General features: G+C 51.8%; 1 protein-coding gene across 1 annotated transcript in view; it reads left to right on the top strand.

Annotated features, from left to right (window-relative positions):
- TIAM2 (TIAM Rac1 associated GEF 2) overlaps positions 1 to 12,526 on the top strand; it is a 122,455-nt gene that overhangs the window by 18,464 nt on the left and 91,465 nt on the right. The window contains exons 5-7 of the mRNA XM_056126388.1: positions 3,835 to 4,020; positions 4,939 to 5,085; positions 10,351 to 10,422. Coding sequence (XP_055982363.1) covers positions 3,835 to 4,020; positions 4,939 to 5,085; positions 10,351 to 10,422 — 405 coding nt within the window. The remainder of the gene's footprint in view (positions 1 to 3,834; positions 4,021 to 4,938; positions 5,086 to 10,350; positions 10,423 to 12,526) is intronic.

Here is a 12,526-nt window from a genome sequence, read left to right as displayed (position 1 = left end):
TGGGGTGGGGTTTAGGGCCACCCAGACGTGCTCCGGGCTTGCTCCTGGCTCTGTGCTCCAGGAGACTGTCTGGGATGCTCGTTCTGCTGTGTGTAAGGCCAACACCTTGCACGCTGTACTATTGCTTGGGCCCGACTTCGGTTAGTTTTTGATGGGGTCACATGCACACCTGCCCGTGGCTCTGGTCTCCCCCATAGGCTCGGGGAGTTGCTTTCCAAGGAAGTCGGGGCCTTTAGGCTGGGCGTTCTGTCGTATTCACTTTTTGTTTGGGTTTGGGGTCACACCTAGTGATGCTCAGGGGTTCCTTCTGGCTCTGTGCTCAGGAATTTTTCCTGGCAGTGCTTGGGGGGCCCTATGGGATGCTGGGAATCAAACCCGGGTCGGCCGTGTGCAAGGCAGTTGCCCTTCCCTCTGGATTGTCACTCCGGCCCCTCTTGTCTGCTCCTCATTCCAGCCTGGAGCTCTGGACAAGCCGTCCCCAAAGGGCTTCCTGTAGGGTGACCAGAGAGGCAGAGGGGAGGTTCAGCGGGCAGAGCGAGCCCTCGCGGGTGGCCAGGGCCCCTGGGGCTGAGCGAACCTGCCCTTGGCTTGGTTCACTCCAAGGACGGATCACGTGGGGACATCTGGGTGTTGTGGTCCAGGAGCAAAGTGAAAAGGCCTCAGAGAAAACAGCATCCAGGGCGAGGGGGTCCCAGAGGGTGGTGGGTGGCTTGGGGGTAGACAGCAACGAAGGGGAGACTGTTTGGGAGGCCTGGTTGAGTTCTCCCGGCGCTGCGGGGGTGGGGGGAGGCCATTTGGGATGCCGGGGATCTAACCCGGGTCGGCCGTGTCACCTTCGTGGGCTCTCCTCCACCCCAGGGGGTACCAGTGGATGTCAGTGGTAGATGGGCTTAGGCGATGCACTTAGGCTAGACCCAAGGGAGGTGCTGTCTGTCCCCTCAGGGTGCCCTTGGACCTGCAGGGACACCGGCAGTTGAGCTTAGGGCGTCACACGTTTTAATGAATTCTGACCTGATACTATGCAAGAAGTTTACTCTCCTGGGCAGTCCTGGCAGACTTCCTGGAGGAGGGGGTGCTAAGCTGTTTCATGATGAAATGGGTTATCAGGAGAGGAATGAGGAAGGACATTCCATGCTAGGGGATAGCAGGGGACCAGGCCGAGTAAAATGCTGTGTCATCCTGGCAGTTGTTTTTTTTTTTCAGGCCCTTAAAGTGCAGGTGTGAGAGGAAGAAGTAGGAGTGTCTTCTCTCTCATCCCCAGGACCCCAGAAGCTGCCAGTTCTGTCAGACTAGAGAGTGGTTTGCCTCTGAGAGGAAAATGTAGAGTAGTGCAGGGACTTAGGGCGCCAGCCGTACAAGCCTGTGGTCATGAGTTCAAGTCCCCAGTGCCCCACATGTGCACCTCGGGGTCCTGACAGCTTTGCTGCCAGAGGTTTTTTATTTTTTATTTTTTCTTTATCACACCACAACAAAGTATGTGCAAGCACTACACACACACACACACACACACACACACACACACACACACACACACAAGACACTAAAACAAGTGACTCCTGGGGAGTCCCACAATTTGCAACAAAGATTTACAAATACCGCAGCCAGGACCCTGGGACCAAAACCTCCCCTCCCCTACTGTGTTTCAACCAAGCATGTGAGCATTCTTGTACGAGCAACATGGCAAAAGCCTGAAAGCTGGTTGTCTCTGGGCGGCTCGCCAGCCTGGTGCCACCTCACGTCAGCCAAACCCACGGGGCCCTTCGTGGGAGCAAGTGGGGTCTGGTGCTGGGGTGGACCCCAGGAGACCTCCTCCATGTCCTCCTCCAGTGAATGCGGCTTATCCTGTCGGGCAAGCACGGCCATGGTCCCGAGAGCAAGACCCCAGTCACGTGGCGAGGGGCACCCATGCTTTCCCAGAAGTGCAGGGTGCGGCCGGGAACGGGCACCCCTGCCTGCTGTCACTTACTCACTCGCTATTTTTAGCTCCCGGCCTTCGCCCCGACCTCTCCTTCCTCCTGAGTCCAGAGCTTTATTTTTTTTTTAAATAATTATAACAAATATAGGTTTATTAGACTTGAGGTTTAGAATCAATGGAAGGGGTTGGCTATCCCTTTAGATCAAAACGCAAAAACCACTTTGGTTTCTTCTTTTTCTTTCTTTTTACTTTTCAGATGCTTCTTCTTCTTCTTCTTCTTTTTTAAATTGTATGCCATGAGGTATACAGTTGCAAAGTTGTTCATGATTGGGTTTCAGTATTGCAATGTTCCAACTTTACCTGGCCCTTCACCAGTGTACAGTTGCAAACACGGTCATGAGTTTCAGTCATGCAGTGCTCCACCCTTCACCAGTGTACGTTTCCCGCCACCAATGTCCCCTGTTTCCCTCCCACCCCACCTCCCCCAAACACTCCTCCCTCCCCCATCCCCTGAGCTCTGTTAGCAGAAAGAGCTTTACATTGCTTTTATGTCAGCGCTTAGAGATGGGCTCACTCCCCTTAAGTTGGCTGTTCTCATGCTTTCTTTTATCTGAAAGATAACAAAAAGCTCCTCAGAGTGACGTGTTTTCTTTCCCCCTCCCTTCTTCCATGTCCTCATGTTTTATCCCTAATGGGTATTAAGAGCAGTCCTGGGCTGGAGTGATAGTACAGCGGGTAGGGCGTTTGCCTTGCATGTGGATGACCCGGGTTCGATTCCCAGCATCCCATATGGTCCCCTGAGCACCGCCAGGGGTAATTCCTGAATGCAAAGCCAGGAGTAACCCCTGAACATTGCTGGGTGTGACCCAAAAAGGAAAAAAGAAAAAAGAGCAGTCCAAGCTTGGGTGTGTGTGTGTGTGTGTGTGTGTGTGTGTGTGTGTGTGGCATTGGCACACTGAGCCCCATTATCAACAGTATTGTCACAGTGTCTCAAACAAAAACTTAAGAGAGGCAGTAGTTTATATGCAACGGAAATAATAATAATAAAAAAAAAAACACAAGCTCCAAGCATATAGAGGTTGAGAAGGTTGAGTTTTAGTGATTATATCCTGATTTTCATCTCAAAAACTAGTGAAAAAAGGATGAAGGATGCTCAAGTAGAGAATTTAGAAAGAAGAAAGAAAAACAGTCATGATTTAAGGGAATTGATTGGGCTGTTTCAGTTTGGAGTAACATAAGGGGAAAAAAGGTCCAGACGTTCCCCAATAAATATGATGTCAGATAACATTATCATTTTAATAATAATTATTACTAATAACACTCTTTATTCAGGAAGCTGAGAGAATTGTCTTTTAAAAAAATGTGTGTTGGGGCTGTAGATGATAGTTCAGTGGCGAGGGCGCTTTCCTTGCACGTGGCCAGCTCAGGTTCAATCTCCACCACCCAATATGTTTCCTGAGTGACCCCTGACCCTGAGCACGGAGCCAGCAGTAAGCCCTGAGCGTTCCCATCTGTGGCTCCTGAACTTTCAGGGTGCTGGTACAACAGGCGGGGTGTTTGCCTTGGTTCAATCGCCATGCAGTTCCCTGAGCACCACCAGGAGTGATCCCCGCGTGCAGAGCCAGGAACGAGCCCTGAGCATCGCCAGGGAAGCCAAAACCAAAAGGAAGCGGGCTCGTCTGCCTCTTCCTTTGCCTCCTCTCTGGGGATAATGGTGCTTTGCACCAGGTTCTGACATATCCTTGGAGGCTGCAGAATCCCCCAGGAGAGAGTCCTAGTGGCACTCTCTGGCTCCAGGGCCTGCCAGGAGGGGGTCTAGGATCAGTCGGGGAAGGGGCCTGGGGCAGCATTGGGCCCTGCCCCGTGGGGGTTCTGCAGTGGGTCCCCCGACCTCAGGCCGCTCTCTTCCTGTCCCGTAGATTCAGCAGTGGGAGCAGAACCTGGAGAAGTTCCACATGGACCTTTTCAGGATGCGCTGCTACCTGGCCAGCCTGCAGGGCGGCGAGCTGCCCAATCCCAAGAGCCTGCTGGCCGCGACCAGCCGCCCCTCCAAGCTGGCCCTCAGCCGCCTGGGTATCTTGTCCGTTTCCTCCTTCCACGCTCTGGTAAGTGGCTGGACGGGCGGGGTGACGTGGGTGGGTTTGGTGTGTGTGGGGGGTGGAGTGCAGCTTCTGTTTGCTTCAGCCTCCCGCCTTCAGAGCTGACCAGCCCAGGAGCAGATCGGGGCCCCTGGGGGGTCAGAGTCCAGGCTTTGCTGCCCTGTCCAGGGGTCCGGGGAACCGCAGCGGCCATCTGGTCTCAGACCTGCCTGCTCCGCACCCAGGAACAGGCAGAGGGGAATCCATTGTCGCATGGACGTGCTTGGCTTGATCTGAGCTGCCCAGTGTCCACTGGGCTTTGCAGGACGAGGAGTGGGGGGAATTGATTCTCCCCGGGGGCCCACTGCTGCCTCCTTCCAGAACCTGTGTGAACGTTCCAGCGAGATCACGGTGCGAGGGAGAAGGTTCCCACCCTTCTTTGGATCCCTGTCGCCTTTTCAGGAAAAAAATAAAATAAAAGCCCGCAGTGTTGCCCTTGGAAAGTGTTGCTGCTGGTGTGTACCACCGGTGGGTCACAGCTGAACATGGCTGAGTGTGGACACGAAGTGTGGTGGCCACCAGTGTCAGCTGTCCAGCAGAGAGAGCAGTGTGCGTCCCCCCCTCCCCCCCATCTTTCCAGCAGCCTCTGGGGAATGGTGTCACCCCTTTGGGGAAGCATCTATCGGGGCGGTGGCTGCAACCCCAGTCTGTGCAGGAGCACTGGGCAAGGAGTACAGGGCTGGCATCTTTGTGGGTGGGAGGGCTTCCCAGGACCAGAGAAATAGCACAGGGAGCTCACGGCCAACCTGGGATTCATCCCTGGCACCCCCGGGAGTGATCTCTGAGCACAGAGCCAGGAGTAAACCTCGAAGTAAGCTGAATGCAACCCCCCATCCCCGACACCCAAAGCAAACCGAGAGTGTTCAAAACCACATTCCCAATCAGGTGTGTTCCAGGGACGAGTCGGCGCTGCGGAAAAGGACGCTGTCCCTGACGCAGCGGGCGAGGAGCAAGAAGGGGATCTTCTCCTCCCTAAAGGGCCTGGACACGCTGGCCAGGAAGGGCAAGGAGAAGAGGCCCTCCGTCACCCAGGTGAGGGCGCACTGCACAGCGGGGGTGCGGGTGGGGGAGGGGCTGCCCCACCCCCTACAGCCCTGGCACATCATACACTAATAACTGTGGGGATTAAAGATGACTCCCCAGGGATGGTGCGGGTAGGGTGTTTGCCTTGCACGCGGCCGACCCAGGTTCGATTCCCAGCATCCCATATGGTCCCCTGAGCACTGCCAGGAGTGATTCCTGAGTGCATGAGCCAGGAGTAAGCCCTGAGCATTGCCGGGTATGACACAAAAAGAAAAAAAATATTAGAAAAATTAAAAAATAAAGGTGGCTCCCCCCAATGCAATCTGGGTAGGGCCAGCATTGGCCAGCCTCTCTTTAGAACTCCTGGAGAGGTGTTCACACCTGGCTCATTTACCCCTGCTGAGCCCGGATATGGGGAGAGAGAAGATACTTGCAGATACTTAAGGAAAGAGGATACACACGGGGGGGCCAGAGAGATAGTGCAGTGGGTAGGGCGCCTGGTTTGTATGTGGCCAATCTTCTTCGATCCCCAGCATCCCATAGGGTCCCCCAAGCATCACCAGGAGTGATTCCGGACTGCAGAGCCAGGAGTAAGCCCTGAGCATCGCTGGGTGTGGTACCAAAACCAAAACCACAGCAAAAATAAAGGGGAGTGAGGAGCTGGAGAGATAGCACAGCGGGTAGGGCATTTGCCTTGCACGTGGGCGACCCAGTTTGATTCCCAGCATCCCATGTGGTCCCCTGAGCACCACCAGGAGTAACCCCTGTGCATTGCCGGGTGTGACCCAAAAAGAAAGAAAGAAAGAAAGAAAGAAAGAAAGAAAGAAAGAAAGAAAGAAAGGATACCCAGAATGTATCACCCTTTTGTTTCCTCTCGTGGGGCTAATACTTTTCCACACATGGAGATGAAAGTCTCGGTTATAGGATGTTGGGGGTAGGGGGTGGGCACCAGCTCACCAGCCCCTCTGTTCTCCCCACCAGCATCTCTGATGTTCACTGTGCCATCTTGCCAATACAGAATCCTTAATTCTGTTTCTCTTTGTCTTTTTGTTGTTGTTGTTGTTGTTTAAAAAACCTCCCCTACTGGGCAGGGTTTTTTTGTGCAGTGAAGTATTGTCATGTTTCTGTAGTGCCCTGCCTGGTGCCTGGTAGGATGGTCGCCCTCAGTTTACCCCAGACGAGCCTGGAGAGGCTGGTTCACAGCGCCCGTGGGGGGACCCGGCTGGCCCTCACCTCCGCCCCACCCAGGGGTGACAGCTGCCGCTCTAGCGGCCGTTTTAGGGCTTTGTCCAGTTAAGACCGCTGGGCACCTGGTATTGGAGTGCGGCCATGGACTTCCCGCAGATGGTCTGGGAGAGTTTTCTTTCTTCCACAGATGTGGCGAGGCCCACGCATCCCTCCCCGACCAGGGGACTCATTTCACTTAGCATGATACTCCCCATGACCATTTCAGGGGCAGGTTTGCAGCTCAGGGCAGCCGGGCTCTTTTTCACAGGCTGCTGTTCTTCCGACAGGCTTTCGCACAGCACCGAGAGGGGAGAGGCACATTCCGTGCTAGTTTAGATTCAGACTTTTTTTTTTTCTTTTAATGCATAGTTTGTTGTGTCCTGCAGACCAGCTTCTTGGGCCTGGTCACAGCTTTGAGATGGGAGATCAGAGTGAGGAGAGAACCGGCCGAAGGAGTGGGGGAAACGGAAGCTGCTTTGACACAAGCAGTTTTTTTTTTTTTTGATTGAATCACCGTGAGAAACAGTTACAAGCCTTCATGTTTGAGTTTCAGTCATACAATGATCAAACACCCATCCCTCCACCAGTGCACAGTCTCCACCACCAATGTCCTCAGTATTACCCCCCTCCACACACACACCCTTTCCACCCCTCCCCCCTGCCTCCATGGCAGACAATTTCCCCCATAACTCTCTACTTTTGGATATTGTGGTTTGCAATACAGATGCTGAGAGGCCATCCCGTTTGGTCCTTTATCGACTTTCAGCACACATCTCCCATGCTGAGCGACCCCTCCAACCCTCATTGACTTAGTGGTCCCTTCTCTATCCCAGCTGCCTTCTCCCTCAGCTCATGAGGCAGCCTTCCAACCATGAAGCAATGTTCCTGGCCCTTGTGTCTACTGTTCTTGGGTGTCAGTCTCATGTTATGTTATTTTATACTCCACAAATGAATGCCGTCCTTCTATGCCTGCCCCTCTCTTCCTGACTCATTTCACTTAGCGTGATACTCTCCATGACCGTCCACTTATAAGCAAATTCCATGACTTCATCTCTCCTAACGGCTGCATAGTATTCCATTGTGAAGATGTACCAAAGTTTCTTTAACCATTCGTCCGTCTGTTCTCGGGCACTCGGGTTGTTTCCAGTTTCTGGCTATTGTGAACAGTGTTGAGCAGTTTTTGTACCTACACATCCATGTGATTTAAGATGTGGCATTTTTCTAAGGAAACTTTATTGGGCCATTTTTAGCAGATTATTCATAATGAGCAATACCAAAATTAATGGTTTGGGGGGGGCATGAGATTTGGGATGGAGACATTTGAAATATGGTGGTGGGAAGGTGCGGTGGTGGTGGAATTGGTGTTCAAATATTAAACGTAATGAATTATTGTGAACAACTTTATAAAAATGAAATTAACTTCTAAGAAAGGTGGCATTGTAAAATGTCACTTTTTAAAATTGGGGTTCTGCTTGTAATTTGAATGTGGTGCTTTTCATTGTAAATGCATTCCTTTATTATAGATTATGGATGACTAGAAATCCCAGCTACTGCTGGAGGAATCTAACTTTTTTTTAATGTAAATATCCACACAGTCATCTCATGTCTTTTAAAAACAGCATCTAAAATGTTCAGCCGGAGCCCTTTGATCTGCCTCCACAGTCCCCACACTTGTATTGTTCTTTTTCTTTTTTTTTTTCACTTTTTGGGTCACACCCATCGATGCTCAGGAGTGACTCCTGGCTCTGCACTCAGGAATTACTCCTGGTGGTGCTCAGGGGACCATATGGGATGTGGGGGATTGAACCTAATTTGGCTCATACAGGGCAAATGCCCTGCCCACTGGACTATCATTCTGGCCTCAGGACTTGTATATTTTTTATATTTATTTATTTATTTTGCTTTTGGGGTCACACCCGGCGACGCGCAGGGGTTACTCCTGGCTCTGCATTCAGGAATCACCCCTGTCGGTGCTCAGGGGACCATATGGGGTGCTGGGGATCGAACCCAGGTCGGCCCTGTGCAAGGCAAACACCCTATCTGCTGTGCTATTGCGCCAGCCCCAGACTTGTATTTTTTAAAAGTGATGTTTAAAAATGTCTGAGACATATCTGGTTTTGATCAAGGAAGTCAGGTCTGTATAATGAAATGATTTTAGTGATGAATAATTTAATAACTTGCTTGTTTTTCCTAGACACTTCGTTAATTCGAAAGGCACCTAAATGCCCTTCCTGTGTATGTGGCAGAGGCTGTCAACATCAGATTTCTCAATAAACAAAAGCATTTGATTAAAATTTTTTTTTGTGTGTGTGGGAATAGGGGTGCTCGGGTCAGAGCCAGTGGTGCTCAGGGCTCACTCCTGGCTTTGCGCTAAGGAATCACTCCTGGCGGGTGCTCAGGGCACCCTATATGAGATGCTGGGGATCAAACCCAGGTAGGCTGCATGCCAGGCAAGCTCTGTACCTGCTGTCCTGTCTCTCCAGCCCTGGGATGAATATTTTATTTATTTTTGTTTGTTTTAGAAAGACATGAGATGATTGGGTATTTATATAAATGAAGTTGATGTAATTTGTGTCCATAAATGTTTAAGTGTACTATTCTTTACTTTTCATTATTTATACTGTAACATAGCAAATGTAAATAATGGGAAAAGTAAATTATTCCTAGTTTTTCTTTATTTAATTATGTGCTGTCCCAATATTGACTCAGTGCACATATTACAAAATCATGCATTAAGCTTGAGTTTGGCCATTTGCCAGTCAACATTGAACTCTGTCCCACATCTTAGGCAAGGTACACTTCTCAGTTAAAAGTTACAAGAATAGTCAGTACTGGGGCTCAAGAGATAGGACAGCAGGTAGGGCGTTTACCTTGCGTGCAGCCAACCAGGGTTCGATCCCTGACATTTCTTGTTGTACCCTGAGCACTGCCAGGAGTAATTCCTGAGTGCAGAGCCAGAAGTAACCCCTGAGTATTACTGGATGTGGCCCCAAAATAAAGGCAAACAAAAAATATTCAGTAGAAAATGATCAGTATCTGTATGATCACTGTATCACTGTCATCCTGTTGTTCATCGATTTGCTCGAGCAGGCGCCAGCAACGTCTCCATTCGTCCCACTCCTGAGATTTTAGCAGCCTCTCCTTACTCGTCCTTCCCAAATGCTGCCATATTGGAGGCTCTTTCAGGGTCAGGGGAATGAGGCCCATTATAGTTACTGTTTTTGGCATATCGAGAACAAGCTATGCAAGCTACGCCATGGGTAGCTTGCCAGGCTCTGCCGTGCGGGCGGGATACTCTTGGTAGCTTGCTGGGCTCTCCGAGAGGGAATATGGATGATATGGTCACTGTCACTGTCACTGTCCTCCCGTTGTTCATCGATTTGCTCGAGCGGTCCCAGTAACATCTCCATTGTGACAATTGTTACTGTGTTTGGCATATTGAATACGTCACGGGGAGCTTGCCAGGCTCTGCCATGTGGGCAAAATACTCTCAGTAGCTTGCCGGACTCTCCGAGGGAGGTGGAGGAATCGAACTTGGCTCGGCCATGTTGGCCGCTTGTAAGACAAACGCCCTACCCGCTGTGCTATCGCTCCAGCCATATGATATGGTAGAAAATTAAATACATGGAAATAAATATAATGGAAATGAAATAAATAAAAATAAATGGAGAGAAAAAAATGCCAAATTTTTGCAAAGTGAAAACTTTACATTGGTAGAGTTTCAAACAGTTCAAATTGTGAAATAAAGACTATAAGATGTAGTAGAATGTAAGTTTTTTTAAAAAATTTATTCATTTATTTTGTTTCTGTTGTATTTTTGGTTATACCTCTGGGAAGTGCTCAGGGTTACTCCTGGCTTAGGGATCGCTCCTGGAGGGCCCAGGGGACCATATGGGGTGCTGGGATTGAAGTTAGGTTGGCCTCGTGCAAGGCCAGCACCCCCCCCCCCCCCACACACACACTGCACTCTCTCTCCGGCCGGGTTGCTGCCGAGTGGACATCATAGAGATGGCTCACTGACCTCCTTCTCTCCCTCTTGCCCGTCAGATATTCGATTCAGGTGGCAGCCACGGATTTTCTGGAACTCAGCTACCTCAGAACTCCAGTCGCTCCTGTGAGGTAAACCTTCTTGCCATTGTTTGTTTGTGTGTTTGTTTTGGGGGGTCCACACCCAGCAATGCTCAGGGGCTACTCCTGAGCCTGGCCCCAGGCAGAGCAAACCCAGGTCACTTGCTTTGCTCTCTCTCTGATGATGACAAGCCCCATTTTGCTCTGTGAGGAGAGGAAAATAGCATTACATCTCTCTGTGAGTGTGTGTGTGTGTGTGTTTGTGTGTGTGTGTGTGTGTGTGTGTATGTGCACGCGCGCACGCGAAAGGACTCTGCCAGTAGTGCTGGGGAAGCAACCATGCGGTCCCAGGGCTCGAACCCAGACCTTACATACGCTCAGCGTGTCTGCTACCGTTTGCTCCTCCTTCCAGACCCCTATGCAGGCGAGTTGAAATTCTCATCCCTTTTGATGTTAACAAAGCATTGCTTCTGGTTGGGGACAATTAAGAAACACATTTCAGGGGCTGGAGCAATAGCACAGCGGGTAAGGCGTTTGCCTTGCACGTGGCCGACCAGGGTTCGAGTCCCAGCATCTCATATGGTCCCCTGAACACCGCCAGGGCTAACTCCTGAGTGCAGAGCCAGGAGTAACCTCTGTGCATTGCCAGGTGTGACCCAAAAAAAGCAAAAAAGCAAAAAAAAAAAAAAAAGAAACACGTTTCAATTTGCAAGGCTGTTTCGGTGGTGGTGTTCCCGTGAGCTGTGCCGTGCCTGGGACGAAGAGCCCTACGGGTAGCTGGGACCAGAACTCCCTCCTGGCGCCTGGGGGATATCACGCTGACCGTTCCCGAGCTTTCCTGGCCAGCCATGAGAGAGTGCTGGCCGCATGCCAGCTGCCTCTCTGGGTACGGTCTGTGTACTGTGCCCCTTAGTGTGACCATGAGGTGGTCAGGGGCCTTATGTGTGCGGGAGGTGGGGAGGGTTGTAGTCATGAGCCCCGGGGGAGGGGCGTGTCCACCATCCTTCTGATGGCTACTGGGTGCCCCCTTCTGCAGTGCTCTCCCTGAGGTGGTCTCTGTTCGGGTGGGGATGAAGTCGGTGGGATTGATGCGTTTGGAGAAGGATCTTGGCCAGCCACAACTGGAAGTCTTCCCTGTGCGCTTCTGCTGGTGTTGGCAGGGTGGGTCTGGGTGGGGATGTGGGGGGAGGGGGGTTGCGTTCGCAGCCCCCTGCTGAGACCCAGTCCAGCTGCTTTATTGCAGGGCCTGGCAGCCTCTGAACCTTGGCTCGCTCCCCTGGAAACTCGGGCTCCGGGGGTTGCGGGGCGGGGGTGTCTCACTGCTGGGTGGCACCGAATGAATGAAGTATTGTCCTGTTCGTCGTTAACTCTGAGCTGGAAAAAAAAAAAGACGAGGCGGGGTTTGGTTTTGTTAATTGGAAACTCTGAATGAGACGGCTTCCTCCTGCCCACCACGTTGTCGGCTGCATCTGCAGGAAGCGTTCCCTGCACCTGGGCACCGAGTGTGAGCAGTGCATGAAGAGGGGCAGTTTCATGACCGACGCACATGGCTGGGTCTTCCTTTCAGATCAGTGGGGTTTGGGGGCATCTGGAAACCGGCCCTCTGTGCTCTGACGTTCACAGAGGTGCAACGCTCACCCCGCTTCCTCGGCCCTTGTCTTTGGCAGATTTCCTGTGTGTGCAAGAGGGCGGTCCTGGCTGGCCTGCTGGGAGTTCTCCCTTCCCTGGTTCATGCAGTGATACCAGGCCCCGGCCCTGGGTCTGTGTGTGCTCCAGGAACACCCGCATCTCTCCCTTCTCCCCTGCAGCCACGCCTGGCATCAGCCCTCTGACTTGTGCTTTTTCTCCGGACCCACTGAGTGTCAGTATCGAAAGTCCTCCCCTAGGCGTGTCCCTGCCAGCTGTGTTTGGCCACCAAAGCGAGTGTCTGTCCTGGTGAGGCCGCAGTGTCCCAGGTCCCCTGTTGGGCTGTTCCCTGAGGGCTTGAGAGGTCCCTGTTCCCCCACGGGGGCACCCCCTTAGGCTGCCAGGGGTTGACCTCAGTGACATTCTCACATGCTTTCCCATGTTCAGAAGTGGACCGTCTGTGGGAAGCACGTGTCAATCTCAGCAGAGTTTCTGGAAAGTTCTCTCCTCTCTGCTAGGGTCTGTGCAT

The sequence above is a fragment of the Sorex fumeus genome, unplaced genomic scaffold (assembly GCF_029834395.1).
Source record: "Sorex fumeus unplaced genomic scaffold, SorFum_2.1 ptg000061l, whole genome shotgun sequence".
Taxonomy (NCBI): domain Eukaryota; kingdom Metazoa; phylum Chordata; class Mammalia; order Eulipotyphla; family Soricidae; genus Sorex; species Sorex fumeus.
This window is presented reverse-complemented; position numbering and strand designations above follow the sequence as displayed.